Source organism: Oryzias latipes, chromosome 1 (assembly GCF_002234675.1).
Source record: "Oryzias latipes chromosome 1, ASM223467v1".
Taxonomy (NCBI): Eukaryota; Metazoa; Chordata; class Actinopteri; order Beloniformes; family Adrianichthyidae; genus Oryzias; species Oryzias latipes.
Window position 1 is genome coordinate 1,579,990 of NC_019859.2, and position 26,215 is coordinate 1,606,204.

The 26,215-nt window shown below is 44.3% G+C and overlaps 1 protein-coding gene across 1 annotated transcript in view; it reads right to left on the reverse strand.

The window, feature by feature from the left end:
• LOC101161946 (slit homolog 1 protein) overlaps nucleotides 1-24,944 on the reverse strand; it is a 51,954-nt gene extending 27,010 nt beyond the window's left edge. Inside the window, exons 1-10 of the mRNA XM_023955750.1 lie at nucleotides 24,323-24,944; nucleotides 13,219-13,290; nucleotides 11,921-11,992; nucleotides 11,769-11,840; nucleotides 2,192-2,263; nucleotides 2,024-2,095; nucleotides 1,827-1,898; nucleotides 1,576-1,739; nucleotides 1,249-1,396; nucleotides 984-1,055 (exon numbers count right to left, since the gene is read on the reverse strand). Coding sequence (XP_023811518.1) covers nucleotides 984-1,055; nucleotides 1,249-1,396; nucleotides 1,576-1,739; nucleotides 1,827-1,898; nucleotides 2,024-2,095; nucleotides 2,192-2,263; nucleotides 11,769-11,840; nucleotides 11,921-11,992; nucleotides 13,219-13,290; nucleotides 24,323-24,552 — 1,046 coding nt within the window. The 5' untranslated portion in view covers nucleotides 24,553-24,944. The remainder of the gene's footprint in view (nucleotides 1-983; nucleotides 1,056-1,248; nucleotides 1,397-1,575; nucleotides 1,740-1,826; nucleotides 1,899-2,023; nucleotides 2,096-2,191; nucleotides 2,264-11,768; nucleotides 11,841-11,920; nucleotides 11,993-13,218; nucleotides 13,291-24,322) is intronic.
• Nucleotides 24,945-26,215: the final 1,271 nt, after the last annotated feature.

Consider the following 26,215-nt stretch of genomic DNA (forward strand, 5'->3'; position numbering starts at 1 on the left):
TTGTCCGTTCCTTTAGCAGACAGATGAGAGATGAAAGCCTCTAGTGTTGGACAGATTTTACTGTTACAATAGGGATTATGAATATTTGACTCATGAGGTGTATATTTAAATAAACCCCTTTTGTCATTTAGGCTAAACTTTATTTATCTTACTCATATCTATAACAGTGTTTGTTGGGGTTCTGGGTTCAGACTTTCTTGATCCGTCTGGTTCTGGGTTTGAATCTGTGGGTTCTGGTTTACCGTAGTGGTCCCTATTGGATCGTTCCTTCCTTCACTTCAGCTTTCATCTAAGAACGTTTCAGTTCACTTTATTGACATTTATTAGCTTTTTGCTTTAGTAGAAGCTTCTAGAATCAGCTTGCTGCTCTCTTTCATTCGGGTAACACACAGCAAAAGTTTCTAGAGCCTATATCTTGCGAAATCAACTTTTTTTTTAGCTTTTAAGTGAATTATAATGATCAATCCTCACAAAAAGAAACCCCAAAGTGATGGTATTTTGATCTGTTCACACGTTTCTAAGTGTTCCTTTAAAAACCTGCCCCTTGAGCAGCAGCCCCTCCCAATCCATCAAAACTAGTGGGTCCTCACATTGTGATGTCACAAAATGAGGACCCCGCTGCAAGCCCCGCCCACAGGATAACAGACACGCCCACTTCCTCAATGGAGCTAGCAGTGATCGGCTGAACGCTTTAATTGTATCGTCACAATAAGCATCCATCTTTGCAAAAGTTGTTTGTTTTCATGGGAGAAACGCAGACACGCTGCAGGGGCCGAGGATGATGTCATTAAGTGGGCGGCACCCACAAGGAGCGAAAGGCGGAGCCTCAGAGATCAAGTCGTCTCACTTCCAGGTAGGAGGTGCAAAGATAACAAATTTTTCATTGAAAAAAATCCTTCTTCCGTGTGCCAACGGTCATATATGATCGGATACATGGCTAAAGAAAAGCAGGGTATTCTGTAGGCCCTTTCAGACAGACTCACATTCGCCGGAGTTTCTTGTAGGAGGAGAACGCTCCAGGAGGAACCGACTTGATGCCGTTCTGCTCCAGACGTCTGTGGAAGCAAAGAATTTGATCTGCTGCCCATCAAACAAACACGCTTAGAGGAAGGATTTAGCAGAGGAGGTTCCTGATTATGACGGGTTTTAGGTCAAACATGAGAGAACCCTTCAGGAACATAGAAATGATCCAAAGCAGAAACGAAAGGATCATCGCAGAAACTAAATCTGGGACAGTTTGCTTCTTACATCTCGGTCATGGCCTCTGGGAGGTGGGCGGGGATGGCAGTGAGGCCCCGCCCCCTGCAGTCCACAATGTTGTTGTTGCAGGAGCACATGGGGGGGCAGGATCCGGAGGCCAAGCTGCACGGCTGAACGAAGGCGCTGCCGCTGTTTCCTGACAACAGCAAAGGGTTGAAAATCTTCTCTATTCTCCGCTTTTGGAGCGAAAACACAGTTTTTCTGACAGAAAATCCAGTTTTAGACATTTACCTTGTTTTTTTTTTCATCCTAATTTCTTACATTTCATGATCATTTTTGAGAATTTTCATTCCAGTAGAAGCCGAGCGTCTGTACCTGTGCAGGCAAAGTCGCTCTTCCGCAGCTCGGCCAGGTTGAGGCCCCTGAGGGCCGCAGGGGAACTGCACTGAGTGTAGAGGCCCAGCGCCGGGCGCTGCCGCAGCCACGGAGACAACCAGGCCAGGTGGCAGTCGCAGCGCAAGGAGTTGGAGTGGAGCCGGCTGGAGGGGGCGGGGCAGAAAAAACCTGGGTGTCAGAATGTAAGTGAACCCCTTTGGGTTCCCAGGCAGGGAGGACGGGACACTCACAAGGTGCGCAGCTTGGGCATGTGGTTGAAGCTGGAGACGGGAATGCTGCTGATGTTGTTGTTGTTCAGGGTGCTGACAGGGGGGTTGTCATGTGACAGGAAGGATGGAGAAGAAAGCAGGAAAGGAGTTTGCAGCAGAAGAACAAACTGTTCTCCAAACATCAGAGGAATTCAGGGATGATGCTTCAGAACACTCACAGCACTTCCAGAGATCGCAGCGCTCTGAACGCTCCCTCCTCAACACAGCTGATGTGGTTTTTGTCCAGCTGGCTATAGTTGGGAAGACATAATCATTATCATCATCATCATCATCATCATCATCATCGTCACCCATGTTTCCAGCAGTCTTCCTGCACTTTGACTCACAGGTTTTTGAGATCAGCCGCTCCTCTGAAAGCTCTCCTCGGAACAGCCTGGATCCGGTTTTCACTCAGGTCCCTGAAAGGAGAAGCAGATGGACGTTATGATGGACGTCATGATGGACGTTATGATGGACGTCATGATGGACGTTATGATGGACGTCATGATGGACGTTATGGACGTCATGATGGACGTCATGATGGACGTCATGATGGACGTTATGGACGTCATGATGGACGTCATGATGGAGGTCATGATGGACGTTATGATGGACGTTATGGACGTCATGATGGACGTCATGATGGAGGTCATGATGGACGTTATGGACGTCATGATGGACGTCATGATGGAGGTCATGATGGACGTTATGATGGACGTCATGATGGACGTCATGATGGACGTCATGATGGACGTCATGGTGGACGTCATGATGGACGTCATGATGGACGTTATGATGGACGTTATGATGGACGTCATGATGGACGTTATGGACGTCATGATGGACGTCATGATGGACGTCATGATGGACGTCATGATGGACGTCATGATGGAGGTCATGATGAAGGTCATGATAGACTTTATGGACGTCATGATGGACGTCATGATGGACGTTATGATGGACGTCATGATGGACGTTATGATGGACGTCATGATGGACGTTATGATGGACGTCATGATGGACGTTATGGACGTCATGATGGACGTCATGATGGACGTCATGATGGACGTCATGATGGACGTCATGATGGAGGTCATGATGAAGGTCATGATAGACTTTATGGACGTCATGATGGACGTCATGATGGACGTTATGATGGACGTCATGATGGACGTTATGATGGACGTCATGATGGACGTCATGATGGACGTTATGATGGACGTCATGATGGACGTTATGATGGACGTCATGATGGACGTTATGGACGTCATGATGGACGTCATGATGGAGGTCATGATGAAGGTCATGATAGACTTTATGGACGTCATGATGGACGTCATGATGGACGTTATGATGGACGTTATGATGGACGTCATGATGGACGTTATGGACGTCATGATGGACGTCATGATGGAGGTCATGATGAAGGTCATGATGGACGTTATGATGGACGTCATGATGGACGTTATGATGGACGTTATGATGGACGTCATGATGGACGTCATGATGGACGTTATGATGGACGTTATGATGGACGTCATGATGATGGACGTCATGATGGACGTTATGATGGACGTCATGATGGACGTTATGATGGACGTTATGATGGACGTTATGATGGACGTTATGATGGACGTTATGATGGACGTCATGATGGACGTTATGATGGACGTTATGATGGACGTCATGATGGACGTCATGATGGACGTTATGGACGTCATGATGGACGTCATGATGGACGTTATGGACGTTATGATGGACGTTATGATGGACGTCATGATGGACGTCATGATGGACGTCATGATGGACGTCATGATGGACGTTATGATGGACGTCATGATGGACGTCATGATGGACGTCATGATGGAGGTCATGATGAAGGTCATGATGGACGTTATGATGGACGTCATGATGGACGTTATGATGGACGTTATGATGGACGTCATGATAGACTTTATGGACGTCATGATGGACGTCATGATGGACGTCATGATGGACGTTATGATGGAGGTCATGATGGACGTCATGACGGATGTCATGATGGACGTCATGATGGACGTTATGATGGACGTCATGATGGACGTTATGGACGTCATGATGGACGTCATGATGGAGGTCATGATGAAGGTCATGATAGACTTTATGGACGTCATGATGGACGTCATGATGGACGTTATGATGGAGGTCATGATGGACGTCATGACGGATGTCATGATGGATGTTATGGACGTCATGATGGACGTCATGACGGACGTCATGGACATGTCTGCAGACGACGCCCATGTGGGTCATTCTCAGGAAACTGTTTTGTTGTTTGAAACTCTTCAAAACCAAACATTCCAATCATTTTTGTTCAAACTGAAAGCCCATGCTGGGTTCTGCTTCACATTTCATTTACTGGGAGGTATTTTAAGGCCGATGTACGTAATTCATGTGTTTCTTTCATTCGTCGAGGGTTCCGGCGGACGGGTCTTTGCCCGGTTGAGGATTATGCCGTTTATGCGCAACTATTACGTAAATCTTAAGCAATTGTGTGTGATTATTGCATGATGTTTGGATTTTAAATTGCAGTGAAACGGATCTGACGAGCCCCCTAGTGGTTGTGTAGTGAACTCACAATGTTGCAGAAGTAACGTGTCGCTCAGAGGAGGGAAACCAAAGTCCTCCACAGACACCGACAGATAACCTTAAAACGTCCCTGTTACCTTTGGAGGAATCTGAGCTTTGGCTTCAATCAAACACGGCATTTTTTGAATTCTGAAATATCAGATCTTAATCCTTTTAGTTCTTTCAAGCATAAAACTGAATGGACAGGAAGCAGAGGAGAGCCCTGAAAGAAAGGCGTCACAGGAAACCTGAGGCTGGATTTAGCGTTGAAATGGCTGCAGCATGGGGATACTTGGACACACAAAAGAACCGTTCACTCCATTGTTCCTGCAGAAAGGGCTGAAAGGTTCAAAACAAGGAAAAGCTAAAGTGATATTTCCTTTTATCACATTTCAGACGGGAGCTGGGGAGGCAGAAAGAAGTGAGGAAAAAGCAAATGCAGTCCCTCTGTGTGTTTGATGGGAAAGCTGGAGCACAAGCGGATGATAAAATCAAAGTTTCTAAATGAAAAAAAGAGGCCAGAGCATGTTCTGTAAATGTGATAAATGTCCAGGATTTTAGGTGATCATCTGCTGTCATCAGGAGCTCTTTGAGTCTCAGATGGACTGCTTTGTGTTCTTCAGCGGCTGGCGTTCTCCCGGGTTTCCTTCCCTCTCGGCGGTGCATTCCCAGCATCTGCTCGTGTTCCCGATGCTGTTCTGCTGTTCATGCATGTGGAGTGAAAGCAGACAAACGTCAGCCCGCCTGCTGTTCTCCTCCGGTCCTTAACGGTTCCTCATTCCTGAGACAAGAATGTTCCTCCCGAAAGACAGAGGAGAATGGGTTCTGCTCCTCAGGAGGCAAAAAAAGACATAACGTAAGATGGTTGAAGCCTGAAGTCACGTCCCCCCGTTTGGGGGGTTGACCCGCACGGGGTCTGCAGGTTATTGGGTTGTCTGGGTCTGGGGAGGATCGTAGAAAGGAGCAGCTGCATCTTTAGGGGTCTTTTAGTTCCCTTGAGGCTCGTACGGTCATTTTGTGGGAATGGAAGGTACCATTGTCATAAGGCTAATGACGCACTGATGACGTATGGATGATGCTGTCGCACGGCGTCCTTACGCCACACTCTAGTAAGTTACTGACGGTGCACAAATTCTGCATGCACAGGGGTGTGCACGGGATACAAAAGCGCCTGTAGCTTTCTAAAGCTACGCTCACATCTGACGCACATTCAAGAACGTGCTAAACGTGAGTTATTGAATGTCCATGTAGCACATGGCGTTCACACTGAGCAAGCGGGGCGGAGCTGTCGCTAACCGCAATTATTCATTCGACCTTCATGATCAATTTTTAAACCTTTGGCACTTCCGTGAATTAAAGAAGGATGCCATTCACACGTCACTACCAAATCTGACTCCCTGATTGGTCAAAGTTCAATTGGTTGGACCTTTGAGCGTCTGTCAATGGGGTTTATGTGCCACGATGCAAGTTTCACTTGTGTCATGGCACGTAAATGTGAGAGTTTTGAAAGCACAAAACGCACGTTTGCGTGCGTCTACATGGATTTTTCACTGGAAGTGGTCGTTTGAACGAACGCTGTAGAGGACTGAGATCTTCTATTAGCTTTAATCACAGATTCCGTTTTGTAAACAGGAGGAAGCAGAGCAGCGGTTCTTTTACGACAATCCAAAAAATGTACATTTAATTCAAATAACGTGCAATAATTTTTCCATGACGTTCAGTTTTTTACTGTTTGCTTCAGTGAAACTTTTGACAAACATTAAGAAATGGTTTGTTGTAGTTAGACTTTGGTTTAAACCAAAAACATCCACAGATTTTCCCACTTTTGGTTGAGAACTCTACTTTTTTGGGTTTTTTTCACACACACACACACACACACACAAAGACAGACACACAATATCAGGATGCTTGTCTTTGGGTTGTCAGGATATCTGTTGCCGGGACCCAGCGAGTCTGGAGACGAGGTTTACTGGATGGAAGCAGAGCGGTCACAGCTGGACGTGTGTGCACGTGCGCGTGCATGTGTGTGGACAGTTGGTGGTCCTACAATATTTGTTCTGTGTCTGTTCGGATCCGTTCCGTCATCTGCCGAGTCGTCCTCATCCCTCCTTTGTTCTGTGCCGTCGCTCCAATAACCTCCTCTTCACAGTGGAGGGTGAGAAAGGCAAACTTTCCCACTCGTCTTCTCGTCTCCTGCTGTCCATCAGCCTCCTCCTGCTGCAGGACAAACAGCCGCCACTTTCACTCAAACTCTCCTTTAGTTTGGAGCAACAGTTTTTTTTAAATCGACGGTTCAGACTTTAGCTTGAAGAAAAAGTTTCAAAGAAAGCGTTTAATACCGTCTGGAAGGTAAATGATGAAACAGACTGCTGTGTCTGAATCCCCACCCTAATCCCTAACTACTAAAAAACTATGCCGTACAGGATTAAGGATGGCCGTGGTGCAGCGGTAAGGCGGTCAACCTCTGATCGCTAGATTCTAGGTTTGATTCCCGCCCTGCCTGCCCATGTGTCGAAGGGTCCTTGGGCAAGACAACGTGCCTCTGGTGGAAGGTTTCACTACAAAAATGTCAGAACAGTTTTTATCCAACTGCCATAAAGATGTTAAACCTGGATATCGTCTTATAGATTATGTTTGGAGACTCTCTTTATATCAATTAATTTTATTGTTATTATTATTTCTCTGGTTTTTATCAATTGAACACATATTGAAGCACTTGTTATGTAGTTTTATGTATTGTTTATTATTTTAGTAGTAAGTTTTTTATTTTGTCTGCCTGTCTGTCTGCCTGCCTGCCTGCCTGTCTGTCTGCCTGCCTACCTGTCTGCCTGTCTGCCTACCTGTCTGCCTGCCTGTCTGCTTGCCTGCCTGTCTGTCTGCCTGCCTGCCTACCTGCCTGTCTGTCTGTCTGTCTGCCTGCCTGCCTACCTGCCTGTCTGTCTGTCTGTCTGCCTGCCTACCTGTCTGCCTGCCTGCCTGCCTACCTGCCTGTCTGTCTGTCTGTCTGCCTGCCTACCTGTCTGCCTGTCTGCCTACCTGTCTGCCTGTCTGTCTGCCTGCCTGCCTGCCTGCCTACCTGCCTGTCTGTCTGTCTGTCTGCCTGCCTGCCTGCCTGCCTGTCTGTCTGCCTGCCTAGATCTTCAGTTTGGGAAACACTGACCAGCCACTGCAGTCCAGACAGGAAGGACTTTATCTACTGATGAAGACAAAAAAAAATCTCTGTCCTTTCAAAATAAAGCAGAAACAATCCAGCTGATCTCAACATGAACATCTAAAGCATTCATGAAAAAATACAGAATGATCAAACAATGAGGGGAACCATCAATGAAACATGAACTCCTGATTTTATCATCAAAGTAAACATAATCATTTACTGGAAGAAGAAGATGGAACAGAAAGATGTTTAGAAATACTGGATTTTCACAAACCTCTCTCCTTTCAGTCTTTCACAGAGAAAAGGTTCCTTCTTCACTGAAAGGAGGAGAAGAAGCTCTGAGAGAAACCCGGATCACAAACCGAGGACCTCTGGACATCCTCCGCCTGTGTCTGAGCAGCATTCAGGTGAAGCGCCACCTCCACTCACCTCCACGCTGCTGCAGCCGCTCGGCAGCTGCCGTCTGCACCTCTGCCAGACTCAGCCTGCTAATTAGTCCCACTCACATGCCAATCACCTGCTGTAATGAGGACGGCGCCGCCATGCCGCCTAATGAGACCAACGCTGAAGTGTCTTCACTGACACGCTTAAGCAGGAACGCTCACACTTTCCCTTTAGCACCAAGTATACTTTGATATTTTCCTAACTTCTGGAAACATTGACATTGAATACAATTAAACCAATTTTTCATTTGATAAGAAATTGAGATTAAGAATCTGTCTTTTTTATTTTAGAAACAGGTTATGTTTCTCTTTTAATGCAAAGAGAAACTTTTTGCTTTTATGAGTTAAAAACAATGAAGCGATAACATGAGATTCCAGGAAACTCCTCAGTTTTTCTGCTCTGTGTTTATTTCATGTAGCTGATAAGATTATGAAAGGTATCCTGTAAAAAGTGATCCGTCATTCCTCAGCATTAGATGAAGGGAAGACGCTGATTTAACGTGGAATTAACAGCCCAAGTTCACAGATGTTGGTCTGGAGACATTCTCAGTAAAGCTCATTTATGATGGATTTGAACAGGAAATTAAATGAAACAGACTTTTTCTTTTTTTTCTAACCAAATCATTGTCAACAGGAACAATGAAGCGTGACCCCGTCAGGTACTTTTTATGGTGGCTGAGGCAGCGCACCAAAAAGAAGTGAAACGCTGCAACAAGAAAAAACGTTATGTCCCAAATAAAATAAAAATGCTGCAGATTCAAAATCCACAAGGGAAATGGACAATCATGGATGGTTTATGCCGATGCACTGCTGTGAGAAAGAGGAGAAAAATTAAAAGGATTACGAATTGGAAAACAAACGAGAAAGTAAGTGAAGATGATTGTGTTGAATGTCGCTGTGTGACCTTTTTACTGTGTTGTCTGGTTTGGCCATGAGGTTTGAAGGACATCTAGTTTATTGTTAGCTTCGGCTAACGCGGAGAAACCGAGTGTGCAGAAAAACGCCAACGAGAGAAGAATGGACTTCTGCAGCTTTACTCCAATATTCAACAGATCCATGAACCACGGCTCGGTCTCAGTGCAGAACGTCTAACCCAGACAAACACAGCTAACAGGTACTGAGAGGATGGAATGAATGGAGACGACTGACGGCTAAATACTCCAGCAGTTTATTACTGTGGGTGTTCTTAAAATCATTAGTGTTCATGTTCATGTTTACATGCTGTGGACGGGTTTGTGAAGAGAGGAGGAGCGACCAGAAGTATTGAAGCCACCGAAACATCAGATCAGCTTCAACCGAAGTCATGAGGAGCTGCCTCTGAAGCTTAAACTGAATTCCAAAACAAAGAAGCATTTTTTTCAGCTGCAGCTTTGAATCCGGCGTCTGACGACGGTTTCTGCTGTCGGTTTGTGGATCATTCGGCGACAAAGAGGCAAGAACAAGCAGAGGAGGATTTTATAGAAGCCGGTAAAAATGTGCAGAAGCACAAAGCAGACCAACGGGAGAAGGTTTCTGTGCTTTTCAGGCACATTAGCTTCACGGGGTCCATCAACACAGCAGGAGGAAGGAAAATCACTCCTGCTGGAGCTGCTGCTAATGGTTTTATGCAGCCAGTGTGTCGCTTTGTGTGTGTGTGTGTAAGTGTGTGCGTGTGTGTGTGTGTGTGTGCGTTTGCGCTGATTGATCAGACATGCCAAGTCCATCTCTGCTTTCCCTGCTGGGAGCTCGAGTGTGATATTGCCAAAACAGAAAATACACCCCCCCACCCCCCCACACACACACACACACACGCACACATTCATGCACACACTTGTTCACTTTTGCCTGTAGTAGATGGAATTTTCTGGAACTGCCCGACAGTGCAGCCTTCAAGCCTTTTCATAATTCACATTTGTATAAAAGTTATTTTTGGTTAGTTTTGAGCTGCAGAATAAACAGTAGAAGCAGCTAAAATGATCTAAAAAAAACACACATGATCCTGCTTTTGTTGAGAATTTAAGGGCAGACAGTGATTTCACAACTGTGCTTGATAATATCTGAATTTATCAGGGATTTACTATAAGAATATCAGGAAAACGCAGCTGCCAGCAGCCGCTGACGTATTGATTTCCATCAGCAACAAAGCGACCGGCTGCTGTCAAGGTCAATCATGGCTCTGGTTGATTATCCTGTAACTGGTGTTTCAGGTTGAAGCTAACACGCAAACATGTTTTGGGGCATTTTGGGGATGAACCATTGAGTGTGAACTGGACTGAGCGCCGCCGCCCCCCTGGTGTTCCAAACAGGAAGTACTCACCAAAATCCCATAGACGTCAATGGAACAACAAACAGCTGTTACTATTGTTTTGGTCAGAAGAACCGTTCTGGCTCTGGTACCTTTTCCTAAAATGATAGTCTTCATTTTTTTTTTTTTGATGTTTTGTTCTTTAGTTCAAGTTATTCAAATTATAAACTGTTCGATCAAATGCCTCAATTCAAAGTAGGCGGAGCCAGCTGGCCCCCACGTAGTAAACCCTTTTTGACATGAATAACGTCAGGCTCAGTCCAGGTCTCTAATACAGTCAATCAACGGAACCCATAAAAGTACAGTTTGGTGAGTATTTTATCGCTATAAAATGATGTTAACAAAAGTAGCAACATCTTCTATCAATCTTCTAATACATTTTGAAAATTTGTAGCACTGGTATAAAGTGGCACTGATTAACCAATCAGCACCTGTCTTCTGTTAGGCAGTGGGCGTGTCGTCTTTCACTTGCCAATCAGGTAGAAAAATGTTGTTGAAACCGGTTTCTTGGTTTTGGTCAATTTTTGTTGCCAGATCCTGGGCTAACTTTCTTGTTTTAGTATTAATAATCAAAGTTATAACTGATTCTGAACCGTCAAAAAGGAGCCGTTCAGGATCATCTGCGTTTACCTTGAATATAGCAGTAACTTAAGGGAATGAAAGCTTTACATAAAACTCAGTAAATGTCAGTTGGTGACTGATGTCTTTCCCTACTATTAACTTCAAAAATGTTCCTATGTTTCCCACTAAATGACTGAAACTATTAAGTTAATTAGGCTTTATTTAGGTTCTTTTGAATTTTTAGTACCCTAAATCAGATGACAACTGTGTTTTTGGTGTTCTTTACATGTTCTTTTGGCATTTTTCGGATGAAGCAGGACGTTCGTAGGGCCGACAGTCCCCGCCTACAACAGAACTTCTGATGAACTCCTGCGGTTCTGTGGAAATAGATTCTGTGGAAATAAGTTCTAGAAAACGACTCGGGTTTTGGGATTATGGCTAAGATGGCACAATCATAATTAACCCTTTGAGAATAGATCAAAAGATGATCAGGGTGGGATTTAATGTCCGTAGTGGAATTTTCTCAAGAGTGGAGTCTGTTTGTGAAGGCTACACCAGCTGAACATACTCCAAAGTTTTTAAAGGACGTGTCACACAACCACTATGTACATTTAGTGCATATTGGACAGAGCAAAATTGGTCATATGTGAATCCACGTGGAAAAAGTGAGAAAAGTTGTGGTATTAAAGTGAAATATTCATGAATGAATCACACAAAGAACACATAAACCAAGATAAACGAGTCTGGCACAAAATGTGTGCGTCACATCCGAACAAATGCACACGCTTTCCTCTGAATGTGCGTTTGCAGAGACGATGTTAGAAACAAGAACAGAGAAGCAGGACCCAGACTTAAACATTCGGAGCAGCACTCACAGTCGGGACAGAGCCTCGTTCTTCTGAAACAGCAGCTCTGGAAGCTGGCTCAGACGGTTTCTGTTGAGGCGGCTGCAGAGGCGAGAGGAAACGTGGCGTCAGACATCAGTCGAGTCAGTTTTTCTTTAAGAATTTCACTTCTGGACTCTTACAGTCTCTCCAGCTCCTTCAGCTCATCAAATGCTCCTCTCTCAATGTTGGAGATCTGGTTCTCCATCAGGTGGCTGCAGGAACATGACATAAAAAAATATCTAAACTAGCACAGACACATGACAGCACACGGATCTACGATCCAAATTCACATTATTTTAAACTGGTCATATAAATTCATTCTCCTGCAATCTATGCTTGGAAATGTGTTTTGTGGAGCTTTGACGATGCTCAACACTCCAGAGATTGGACAGTACCCGCACCTCCTTTCTGCTAAAGTAACAGGAAAAATCCTGAAAAAATAAGAAGAGCTGCTGTGTCGCCAAGAGACACGAGAAGTCGGATCATCAGAGAAATGAGGTCCAGCAGGTTGAAGGCATCTGAAACAGCTTTAGAACGACCAAGAATGAAAACTCAGAGCCACTCACATGGACTGATCTACACTCATAGAAGCTCCAAGAAGCTACAAGAAGCTGCAAGAAGCTTCAAGAAGCTCCAAGAGGTTTCAAGAAGCTCAAAAAAGCTGCAAGAAGCTTCAAGAAGCTGCAAGAAGTTTCAAAAAGCTCAAAAAAGCTGCAAGAAGCTTCAAGAAGTTGCAAGAAGTTACAAGAAGCTCAAAAAAGCTACAAGAAGCTGTAAGAAGCTTCAAGAAGCTCCAAGAAGTTTCAAGAAGCTACAAGAAGCTTCAAGAAGCAGCAAGAAGCTGCAAGAAGTTCAGAGCTCTGGGAAATGACTCATCTTCAGCCATGCACAGACCCAACGATGCACAACTTTCCTTCTACTGCAGTTTCACGTTTTCGCTGCTGCATTTTCAACACTTTTTTCTGATCCTGATTGAACTAAAATGTTTCTACTTTTTCAGCTTGAAGACATTTTTGAGAGAAAAACAAAATGTGGACCTTTTATTTTTATATTTGAACAATCTCCAATACCTGCATCACATGTATTCTCAAAAAGTCTTCAGAGATTCTTAGACAGTAAAAAAGGTCCAACTGTTTCCTCTGGATTCTAAGGATGTAGGTTAAATGCGGTAATTTTTTAATGACAACTTTTTAAAATATTTTAATTTTTACTGGCTTTTTATAGACTTGAAGCTATAATATAATCATTTGCATATTAAAATGTGTCTAAATGTCTTATGTTCAGAGTTCAACCTGAAATCATATTTGTTGTGTCCTGTTTGACTACTTCCTTGTGGAATGTGACCGATTTTTCTGTCAGAGCTTGCTTTGATTTCCAGTTGTTTCTAAAAACGTGGACGTCTCCTGATGATGTCTCTGTGCGTGAAGCTCCGACTCACAGCACTCGGAGATGTCTGAGTCCAGACAAGTCGGACTTGGTGATGACAGTCAGGTTGTTCCCGTTCAGATCCCTGAAACACAAAGATAAGCAGATCAGAAAAAACCAAACCCGTAACACGTCAAACATGAAATATTCATCTTCAAAGCTTCAGGCAGCTGCTGTCATGTCCCAAATCACTTTGAAGACAGATCAAAAATGTACTGAGTTTGTCATTTAGACCTTATTACAATTGCGGTCTGAAATAACACATTAAGAAAAAAATGTCATTTTTGAAAAACATCAAGTCCCAGGAAAGATTGTCTCCTGGAAAACCGAAATTTTGTGGCTTTTGGTGTTGGTAGTGAGGCAGATGAGCTGCTGAGGTTCCTTAGCTGTTCTTTAAAGTCCCTCTCCAAGGAAAATCATGTTGTTGTTTTTCTGTTTTTGACATGTACTTGTGGCATTTCTCTTATAAAATGGAACAAATGTAATAAGAAATCCATTACTGGATTCCCCACATGCATTTTAGGTGTGTCCAAGGCTGGATGATGTTTTTGGCCGCACGTATTTAAAGTTAAACTTAAAGTTAAAGTCCCAAATGTGTTCTCCACATTTGTGTTAAGTTTCTTTTAATGCAGGCTTGCTGTCCTGCATTAACCAAGAGAGCTTAAAAATAAGAACAAGAATAAAATTAGGAGATCTTTTTTATTATTCCCTCAATGAAAATAAGAAAAATATCACAAAGTTCTGGAGGCCCGAGCAGGCTGGCTCCCCGTCCCACAGCGGGTCTCCCGTTCGGCCACCAGCTTGCCTCCCGTGGGTGATCAGGATCGCTCCAGTTCCGTCGGCCTTCGCCCAATATTAGCAGGGATGGGTAGTGTTGGCCGATTTGCTCCAGACGGTTCAGATGCCAAATCGCGCCGCGCTGCTGAAATCTTGCTGCTGCCAGACCTTGGTACTCCACCCGTCGCCCAAATCTGCATGTGCAAGCCTCATATCTGAACCACAACCAGTGCTGCTTGCTGCAATGTAGCTTAAATTCAAAGCATTTTCCAGGGCTTATCAAAATTATTTTTGGTGTGTAAGTTTAATAAACAGCAGGGAATGATGCACACATTCATTGTGTCATTGCACACATTGTTTAAAAGTGTCGATTTGGAACCAAAAATATGTCACTTTTTACAGTTTCTTTGTCGCTAAAGAGAAACTGTTGAGATTAGAGACTGTCAGTCCAGTGTGTGTTGTTTGTGCCCCCCCCTCCTTCAAGCTCCTCACTCATGCAAGACACAGCTTGCAGAAAAGGGGGATCTATCAGCTCAGCACCAACGGCCACGCCGATGTAGAGGAGCTTTTGGAAACAGAGGCGTCAGATAGACATGAAACATGGCTTCCAAAGACGTTTAGGTTGTGGGATTTTGGTTGAAAACTTCATAATCATAACAAAATCACCACTGGGCACAAGCACTTCTACCTTGAACCCGAACGAGTCCCTTCATGCAAACACAGATCCATTGAAGATGCTGTCGCATCATCAGGTGGAAAAGCCACAACCAACTGTCTGCCAGCGGCTGAGTAACGAGAAAAACCACGTGAGCCAAAGATCAAGCTCAGAGATGTAGTAGAGTCAGAAGCAGAACTCTGATGAACACCAGTGGAGAAGCAGTGAGACCCGAGTTCCCAACCATCCATCCAAACCAGACTTCATCTTCTCGGCCGTCTGTGTTGTGTGATGTTTTCTTAACCGGGTATTCTTTGCAGCAAAGATGTGAAGCATGCAGGAGATGTTTAACCTGGTGATCTCACTGTCCAATGTGACAGACAGCTGCAAAGATGGAGGTGATGATGTCAGTCCTCCCATTAGGCTTTGTGGTCACAGGGGTAAACTGAGCTGTGTGCAGGTACCTGAAGGTGTGTGTGTTGAGTTTGTGAGTGTCATGTTCCTGTCAGACTGGAAAGGGTGGAGCATCTTCTGACATTGTCCCGTGGAAAGAGAAGAGGGCTGGAGCATGGAGCGTGAGAACTCGAACAAAAAAAAAAAGAAAACAGTTCTTTCGTGCTTGAAGTCACAATGACCTCCAATCTTTAAGTAAGGATTTCACTACATAACAGACTATCATGTAGGGCAAAAGGCAATTTTGAACTTCCAGCTTATCGTGGTGGCTGTTGCAGAACTGGGTTGATCCTAGGGGCCACGATGTCTGGGGCAAATCTTCTTGTTCTGGTCTCCCAAGGCAGACAGGTACAGGTGGTAAACCAGATCAAAAGCCAGAGGTCTTTCATGGAGAAACCCTAAAGTCTGCCACATCACCCATGTAGGACTTTGAATTGTACTAGTTGAGGAAAGAGGAAACTATTGAGAATCTAGATATTGATCCTAAATTTTCTCTGAATTCCCAATAAGCTGAAAATCAGCAGAATTTCTAAAAGAAAAAAACACAGAGCCGCAATCTGGTGTTTGGTAAAAAACATCAAAGCAAACGGAGAATTCCTCCAGATTTTCCTCAAAATCCCCTCTGACATAGCGTCAATCTGCATCCGTCCTCCTCTTGAATGTCATTTTCTAAACATTTGAGATGATCTGTGATCAGGTACAAAATTCAAATTGAATTCAGGAGGATTGAATGTGATTTTCATTTTGTGATCAAGCAAAACTGGAAAACCAAGGTTGGAAAAGGTCCACAGATGATGCCTCCTATTCTAGGTCAACGTTTGAGCTAAAAAAAAATTATCATTCCATAAAAAGAAGAAGCCATGGTGTACCTAATGAAGTGGTTGGTTGGGCATGGGGTTGGTGGAGAAGCCAGAGATTGGCGTGTCGGAGTGGGTCATTGGTGGTGGGGGGTTGAGAATTACTGTGGTGTTATTAATTAATAATAATTGATACCTAATTTATCCCACAATGGGGAAATTCTTCTCTGTATTTTGACCCATCCCCTGGGGGGAGCGGTGAGTTGCAGCCTAGCTGGCTGGGGAGTACGGGGATCGATCTGCCAACCCTTCGATTGTTGGACGACCTGCACAACCCTCTGAGCTAAACTGCCGCCCATTGCACGGACCATAGACCATAAACTGCCAGAGAAACATCAGAACCCAGTCAGGGGCTGATGGCCTCAGAAGAACCGAGATGATCCGTTCTGAAATCCTTTTTCAAGTGGCGTCTGCATGTGAGGAGCAGGAAGCTGAAGATGAATGCCGCCTTGCTCTGATGAGGCGTGGCAAATCCAGTTTGGTGCAGTGTGGCTGGGTCAAGGGTCAGCGAAGTGACAGACGCCCCCCTCCTTGAGTGGCGACTCTACCAAACAATAGCTTGTTAAAGCAGAACGCGTCTCACACATGAGCAGACAATCGCCGCCTCGGTGGGCAGCGAGGCAGCGATTTTCTGCTCATGTGTGACTGATGAGGTCTTATGCACCAGAGCTCACTTTAACGGGGGTCTTTTCCACTTTGCTTTTACACTGAGAAAAATATCAATTAGTGTATAACGTCCCTCATTTCATGAGTAAAATATAAGTCATCTTATAACCTGAAAAGTGCTTCTAAAGAAAAATCTGATCATAACTTTTGTTATTTCATTCTTCTCTCGTTATTTCTGCCCTTCCACCTGGTCCTCACCAATTCTCCTCTTCATCTTCACCTCCACATTTTCAATTCCCATCCTGACAACCTGAGAACAGAAGCCTCCCGATCGTTTCCCACTTCTTTCACAATTTCAAATCTTCTTTTTTCCATTTTTTTCTCCTCACCTCCCATGTTCCCACATGGCAGAGGATGCAACTGATTCAGTGACAGTTCATCAGCACGAAGACAGGCAGAGGTTGATGGGAAAGCAACATCCGAACGTCTCCTCTTCTCAATTTGGATGTGGGTGTGTGACGGATGCTACATCATCAAAGTTAACACTTTTTCAACGAAGAGGATAAATGGAACCAAAGTGGTTTCTACTGGACTTTAGTGTCTAAAGTAGTCAAATGTGTCGACAGACAACTTGAGGTGGAAAGATGTCAGGAATGATGACATCTTTTGATTTCCATAAAAAAAGATGTTTTGTTTTGATGTTGAAGCCACCTTAAACATAAAAAAACATCTTTTTTTTGATTGACTCTTTGAATCTTTGCAGGATGCAGGGCAGCCTCACACCATCACACAATCACTGTCATGCTTGTGTTATTTTCCATCCAGACACTTCTTCCAAAAAGTTTCTCTTCTGTCTCATCATGTCATGTATTTTCCGAGCACTGGCAGCTACAGGCTAACGTAGCTGACCAGCGACTACTGATTGCCTCATCAAGCGGCAGTAACACCCAAATTTGAAGAGACAATTTTTTCCAAATCTCTCCACTTGGAGGGATAATTGTAGGGTTAGGGAGAAGCCGAAGGGGTAGGGGAGGAATTCGGATTTGGGCTATCCCCCCCTCCATCCATCAATTCTTACATCAATTGATTTCCAATAATGCTTAATCCCTTTTGGGGTGATGGGTTTGCTGGAGCTTATCCCTATCATTGTTGAGTGAAGGTGGGGTAAGCTCCGGATGGATCTCCAGTTCATCGCAGGGCCACACAGAGACAGACAACTTCAAACACTCACATTCCCAAAAAAGGGACCTAACGTCACCAATTACCTTATGGAGCAAGTGGTCCCTGGAGAAAACCAGAGAGAAAGGGAGAACTCCACTCAAAAAGGACCCAACTGGAATTTGAAACAGAACCTTCTTACTGTGAGGTGAAAGTACTAACCAACATGCAGCACACAGTGCATAGTGGCGTATGGCTGCTTTTCGCCATGACTGAATCCACTGGAATTACGTTATTTGAAGAGTTATGAGCTGTGGAAGTAGAAAGAATGTAAACACTGGAGATAAAGTACCGGTGTTAAAGGGTTAACCAGAGTTGAGGACAGAAAGAAAAAAGCTATCACAGCCGGCTACACTAGTCTTCCTTTGAGTATTCATCAAAAGACCTCCAGCACTAACAACGCGGAGCAACACTGACCTTTTTACAGAAACACATGAACATGTAGAAAAGAAAACATTAAAGATTCAAAATGTGTTGTTTTTTTCAGATCTTTGAGTTCTGAATCCTATCACTCTTGGTTTGTACTCAAGCTGGACCTGAAAAGACATGAATCCGATTCTGTAAATTGATAAAGGTTGACATTTAGCACCAATGAAAAAAATGAATTGGCATGTGAATGTGTGTGGGTTTTGCTTGTGTGGGTTTTTGTGTTTGTGTGTTGAGAGTTCAAATGTGCCTAATGTACTTTGTTTTCCCGCTCTCTTCCACCTCATCAGGCATTGACACTAATCCTTCTCTGGCTGTTCTACTGCAACACACATGCGCACGCACACACACACACACACACACAAGTATACAAATCCATGCAGTTGTCTTTAGTGGCTTGTTGCAAAGACGTCTACTAATTTGAATGATTTAAACCAGGGGTCTCAAACTCAATTTACTTGGGGGCCACTGAAGGCGGGGTATAGCTGAGGGAGGGCCGAAACTTCAATGCACACATACACGCTACTTGTGAGTGCCCGATAGCCAATAAATTTGTATGGAACATGCCATCCCTCTGGAACTCTCTTCCTCTCAGCCTCAGATCTGTGGACTCAGTGTTTTCTTTTAAAAAGCAGCTAAAAACATATCTTTTTAAAATGGCTTTTTCTTAATTTCTTTTTAACATGTGTTTTTACTGTTGTTTTATCGTGTTGTACTGTGAAGCACTTTGTGATTTTTATCTGGAAAGGTGCTATACAAATAAAGTTTATTATTATTATTATGTACTATATGATTAACTATACTCTATTATTAACTGTTTTCTGTACAAAATGTACTCATAAAACTCTCATTCAAATAAAATACGTAAATAAATACAAGTAAATAAATCAGTAATACATTTCTGTTTAATTAGTCTTCTATATCTGCTGTTTTCTAATTTAAATTTCCCTATTAACACAGTTCAGTTAACACTGTTGAGTTATAACTATTAAACACAAAAGAAGACTTCATTTCTACAGTTCTGTAACCTCCATCAATGGTTCTTCTGAACACGGCTTCTCTTGTCTCCTTTTTTACTGCTGGACACTTGGCAGCACTTCCTCCCAAACAGCTGAGACCCTCAGTGTGGATGAAGATGATTGTCTGTAAATCTGGACTGGACTTGGTGGAGGTGGAGAAGTCAGAGAAGATGTGCTCCCAATTTTGAATCTGTGTTTAATTTTTTTTTAAGTTTACTTTTTAAAACACAAATTAGTAAAGGAGAAACAAAATTCAGTAACCATTTTTGGACTTTCTTTCTTATGACTTTTTGCACATTTAAACCCCGGTCACAAGTTATTGTAGAGCAGCCAGTCATCCACTCCTATATTTTTATAAAAAACGGATGGAAATTCATCTTGGCGACACCAAATAGGTGCAGCCAAGATGCACAATAAGCGTGTTTGAGATCACCCAGGTGGACGAGACGCTGCGCAGATCACCTGGTGAATGACGTATGTATTTGTTTTTGCTCCAACATCACCTGTCAATCATCACAACATTTCACCAGAAAGGGGCGGAAGCAACAAGGCCCCAACCTGAGCGAACGCAGCTGGAAACTTAGTACTGCACTGACTGCAAGCCACAAATTGACTACTAAACAATGCATTATGGGAAATGTGTCCTGACGGTTTTTGTAGTTGAGTGATCAATTAAAATAATTTAAAATACCAATTGATTAAAAAAGGCTACATACATTACAAAACATTAAAATAAATATAAAAGATACAATAACACAGATCATACTAAGGGGGAGTGGCACATTAAAACTAAATTGCATGTTTAGGACAACTCCAACTTCCGGTTCCCCTTTAGTCTCGCTGCACCTACGTTCTAAAAAGTAAAGTAGGGAACTCCTTAATGTGGTCCGGGGAGGGGGCGGTCAGGTTTCCTGCCTTAAATGTTCTCCTGCTTTAAAGCTAATTGCTTGCTAGACAATGCCAAACCTCCATGCACACCTGGGTCAATCCAAATGCTCTTTGGTCCTCAAGAACCAGAAGTCCCAACAACAATGGTGTTCATAGCAGATGGGGTTCCCGCAAGATAACAAATACGAGTACACACACACATCTATATGTTTACCAACTTTACAATACGTATCGTTCAGACTCAGTTTAAAGTTTCCAAATGTTAGCTGTGTTTTGCATTTGATGGTGGTTAGCTTCTGTCATGAGAGGCTTCCACGCTTTTGTTTTGGATTTAAACGATCCCCCTAGTGTTCAGCATGAGGAAACGCATTTTTGGTGTTTGTACAGTTTTCCGGAAAAAAGGCAGTCGTCATGGCGATTAGTGGTGAACTCCGTGTTCATTTCAGCGTGTGCGAAAACGGAGATGCACCACTGCATTCAGACTGTCAGAAAGAAGGAAATAAAGCGTCTCAGGTGCATTCAAGCGCTCTCTTTCACCCTGTCACACTACATCATCACACTTACATGTTTATAGAAAAGAACAGCGTCTTTGTTTGTTTGTTTCATTTTTGAATCACCGGTTTGAACACCGGAATAATTTCAAAAGTATTGGTTCAGACGGGGACCAGATCCAATCCAAGCAGCACTCGTACCAATCTATAAGAGCAGCTGAAACCTGTTAACCTTGTTTATCTCTTTATGAATCACTGTTTACTGGAGCCAGTTCTGGGTCACCAACAACAACCAAGCAAACAAAACTTTTTATTTCAAAAACATCGTGTTGTGTATTTTAAACCTGTGACATTTATTATTTTTTTCAATGCTCACATTATTGACTTGATTATTACAAAGATCATGGATCATTTTAACACTCATAGGTACCAAATCTGTCATTTTGTCAAGTACATTAATTCTTTCAATGCCTTTGATCCATGTCCTCTCAGGGACTTTTGCTCAGCCTTGCATTGTCACTTGTCTCTGTGCATCAGTGTAATGGATTCTGGACTCGTCTAATGCTGTCGTCCTGTTACTGCGGGAAACAAACCTCTGCCATCACCATGAGACCAGAAAAAAAGCAATTTTTGAGGTGCTGTAGAACTGATAATTATGTTTTTAAATGATCTTACATGACCTGAAGTTAAAAAAAACATATATATCTTCCTTAAGTTCTTCACCGAAACGCCTCATTTCTCTTGACAAATATTCACACTCATAGGGTCTCCAGTTTTCAGTGTAGCCCCGACAACCCCAGTGGGAAGGATGTTCAGTTTGACTGGTGCAGTCACCTTGATAAATGACCCTGTTAGTGTGGACTGTCTCCCAGGGACGCCTGCACACACACTCTCACCCTCCACTGACTCTTCCCCCTCCAGTCACACTCAGATCACTTTACATGCTAATTGGGGAACAAGAGCGTTAACAGATAGCTGTTTAACGAGCCTCCCTAAGTAGCTGCAGGGCAGGGCCGGATTCAGGCTATAGATGGTCTGAGGAGAGGCCTTTAAAACCAGGAGGCAGTTCAAAAGGTCACACCTTTTGTTGATGGTCAAACCTCAAACAGCAAAAATAAGAACAAATCTGCTGATTAAAACGGTTTTTTATGACTACAGTGTTGTTGTGGGGTTATGTTCTAAAATGAATCATTGAAGGTGAAGTCTGCAAAGTATAACAGATATGTAACCCTTGTTCTATCCTAGGCACTTTAACGTTGGGAGTTGGGTCATCTAGACCCACTAGACAGTGCACGGAACCTTTTTTCTTCAATGATTTGTGATCTTCACTGGTGTCCATGGATTACATGAAATCTTTCCACCTTTATCCACCTTTGTCATGGTAGGGAGAACACCTCAATGGAAGGGGCGGGGGGGTCATCTAAGATAGTACAAGGGTTAAGGCCGCAGAACTCCTCACTTTATACACTTTTCTCTGACAGACGTGAACATTTTCACGTTTCTTTCTCATTTAAACTCTCGACGTTCAAACCTTCAAAGGAGAAAAAACAACAGTATTATGGAAGGAAAACTAAGATCTGATCGAGATGAGTATTTGTGTAGATTTAGCAGACTGAACACTTTCTGGACAGGAGACACAGCATGGAGGACTTTTCATGAAATCGCCCTGAAAAAAATCAGCAAAACAGCGAGACCATGAAAGAAGAACTGGGATAAACCAAAGTATGACTTGCATAAGATTTGGTCTGATCACCCTTTTGGTTTCTTGATGGTGGCTAAAGGCCGGTTTACTCTTCGCGGCAGTCAGCCATCACTTCAGTCGTATCTAAAATAGCGAGGTCTAGTTCACACTAATAGAGGCTGGTTTGCCTTGTGACTGTCTGCGATAACTGCAATGAACTTCTGAGTGGCGTTTATACTTTTTGAGGGACATGATTGTCTCCAGTGTTTTATTTTTATTGTTATGGATCGTCCACTTGCTGCATCAGTTACACGATGAAGTGGTGTAATGGGGGAACTGCATTCTCTAGTGTTGCAAGAGATATGACAAACATTTGCAGTAATTTGCTCTCTTTCCTATTTAAAGTACAGACCAAAAGTTTGGACACACCTTCTCATTCAAATGAATGGGAAGGTGTGTCCAAACACTGTACTGTAGTTGTCCTCTCTCTCTGTGTGAAGTTCAGTATTTCCTTTAACTCCTATAGTTAAGTTTTTCAAGATCTTATCCATCATGGACAACCCAGACCATCCTCTCCACCCGGTTCTGGACAAACAGCAGAGTTCCTTCTCTAGGAGGCTCACACAGCTCCGCTCCAAAACTGCCCGGAAATCCTTCCTACCCAATACAACAACACTGTACAATAATTCACAGGGTAACAGATGACGTCAGCACATTTTTGCACATTGTTACCTGTTTGTAAACAGTCTTTAAATTATACCACCTTATTTCAAGTCTCCATGTCTGGGTTCCTCCATGTCTAAAACTGAGTTCCTGATTGGTTGACACGTCTTTTTCCCCAAAGATCAGATATTTTAAAATGCGCTGCTACCAGATGTCTGTGGCAGGACCTCTGGTTGCATCTGTACATTGAAACAAGACGCCCCTGACGTGTGAATCGCATTCCACAAGGCAACTTTGCAGGTCCGTGGGGTTGTTATGTCACTCTACACACCATCATCATCATCATCAACTACAGCCTTCACCCTGAATCAAGAGCTTCTCATCCAATCATCATTCTGGCTTTAAATGAACGTTTGCTTGTGAATGTTGACTGTTCCTCAACCCTCCTCCACCAGGAACGACGTCCTGTCATGGCCTAACCCTCAACCGCCAAAGACTAGGGACTTTTTCATGCACATCTTTAGGAATTTCTGATCAATTTTTACTCTAATGACTTCAGGAAGTAAATCAGTTTTTCAAAGTAAAACAACGAGAGCATTTCTGACCTCCGTTCTGGTTAACCTTTAGTCTGACTGAACTGATAAACTTCTGGAATTCTGTCCATCGTCTGCACCTGCGATCCACCTGTCGGCGGTGGACGTGTCCGTCACATCAGATTAGTTCAGACAGTTTCCAGATGGCAGATCACCAGCAAAGGGAGGAACTCCGCCTGAACGTCTTCATCGTTTAGGCGGGAAAGAGGTCAGATCTCCCCCGTTTTTCACGATTGAGCAAATGGGAATTTTCCGCGCCGTTTGACCGGAGTCCCCGTTTCTGAGCGCAAAGCTATCCGCCTGGGGGCTGCGGGGGCTGCAGCAGAGCAGGGAAGCGGCAGGATAGTGTTTCTCTGCTGGCACCTCTGACAAACATCAATTATTCAAAGCCGGGCTCTCTGAAACCTGAAATAAATACACCCCCCCATGCAAACACACCCATGCTCGACAAACCCAACATGAACCGAGAGGACCAACAGTTGGACGTTCAGATCTTCATATTTCATCAATGTTTTCTCCCAGCTTCATCCAGAACATCCCAACTGTTGCTGGACAGCAGACTAAAACAGGAGGGGGCTCACTGAGGGAGGGGGTACTATGAAGGAGCCATCAGAACCTCTTCTGATTCACCAGAACAGCTTCACCAACGTTTGAGGACGTTCCCCTCTGAGACGCCTTGGACAGACGCAGAAGTTCAGAAGGAGAAGAGCGGCTTGCTCCTCTGGAGGAACAGCAGGTGCCCCCTACCTGCCCCCCCCACACACACACACACACCCCAGCTGGTACTCACAGCCGCTCGGTTCCTCTGGGGATGTTTTTGGGCACAGACTGGATCCCCCGGCCGTGGCAGTCCACCGTGTTCCCCGCGCAGGTGCAGGGAGCGGGGCAGCCCCGGGCGCCCCCCTGACCCGCCAGCAGCACCAGGGCACCCCAGACCAGCACCACCCCCAGCCGGGGGTGAGATCCTATCGTCCTGCAGCCGCCCAGCCAGCCTCCATCCCATCTTCTCCCAGCAAGCATTGTTCTCTCCTGTGGAGCTCCACCACGCCGTCGATCCGAGCTGACAGGTCTTTGGCTTTCAGGGGAGGGGGGAGCTGACCACCTCCTTCTGTGAGAGGGGAGCAGGCAGCAGGAAAAAGGAGTCAGGCGGACGGTCAGAAGTTCAGCTCGACTGCCACTTGATGCCGGAGTGTCCCTGAGGAGGATAAAGAGAGGACGTCCTCTTCCTCCACGTGAGCTCCTCTTCTCCTCTGTGCTCCCTCTCGTGCAGCGGTACAGTGCGCCTGCCTCCTCCCCCCCCACCTCTCATTGAGTCATTGTGCACTGAACAGTAGGAGCGGGGGGGCTCCCTCGCTGTCTCCATCACGCACACAATCACGCACGCACACACACACACACACAGTGATCATCCATCAAAAGCTTTTACCAAGACTCCTCCTACGCCCCCCCCCCCCCCACACACACACACACACACACCGGCACCCAGGGTGAACTCACATCTATTCAGCCGCCGCCACCTCCTGTGACAGCAGCCCCCCACCCCCTCCTGCTCATGCAGACCCCCGAGAGGAAAACAGATCTCCATGAACATGATGAGGAAAAGAGAGGGAGGAAGAGGAGAGCAAGTCGTGATCACCCCCCCCACACACACACACACACAGATCCACTCACAAACACACAGACCCCCCCTTAAAAAAAAGCATCCAACCGGGAAACTCCTGGGAGAACAGAGGAAGAGAAATAACTGAGAAAAGAGAACTTTGGTATGGATGTTTTGGACCTAATTGGGTGTGTGTGTGTGGGGGGGCATCTCTCTACTTACTGGCATGACGGCGGGGGGGGGGGGGGACCAACTTTTTATTTCCCACCGGAGTGATACCCCCCCAGAGAGCAGGAAGGTAAACACAGGTGAACAAATGGAGCCTCGCCCCCTCCCACCCCAACCGAGTCACCCCCATCCTGGGAGACGTTGGAATCTCCCAGGATGGGGGTGTTTGTGGAGGGGGGCATTAATAGCTAGCGTAGGGGTACAGTATAAGGGGGGGGGGGGTCCCCTACCCCTCCCGCAGACGCGTCTGAATTGATTTCCGGATCTGCACCTCCTCACAAAAGCTCCTGTTTCTCCCTCCATGAGGAGAGTCCCCCCCCCCCCCCCCCCCCCCCGGTAAGACTCATGCGAGTCATGAAAACGAAGCTCCAAAAGAAAAACCTTCAGGATGAAACACACCGAACTATTTTACTGAAAATAAATCAAATAAAAAGAAGATAAAGTCGGAAGAAGCAGAGATTTTAAATGTTTGATGTAAATGTAAAAAGTCTTTTAATGCTTTAAAACATATTGTATTTTTTTTAAAGTTCAAAGTTTTTACATTTTATAACTGAAACGTGATTCACTGTGAAGTATTAAAGTTTGCTCAAATAAAGAGTATTTATTACACATTTTGTTTATTAATATTTTATTAATATTTACAGGTTATAGTTTGTTTTGGATTTTTATCTGAAACAGGTTTTTGATTAAAAAGATGTTTATATGGAATCTAAAACCAGTTTCTTACATTTATTCCCAGCATATTTGCTGGGAATAAATGTAAGAAGAGAAAAAAAAAGAAGATTTATTTCAGCTTTCAGAGGTGAAGCTGCATCCATTTCAAGTTTGAGGAGATGAACGGAGCTGCAGCCAAAC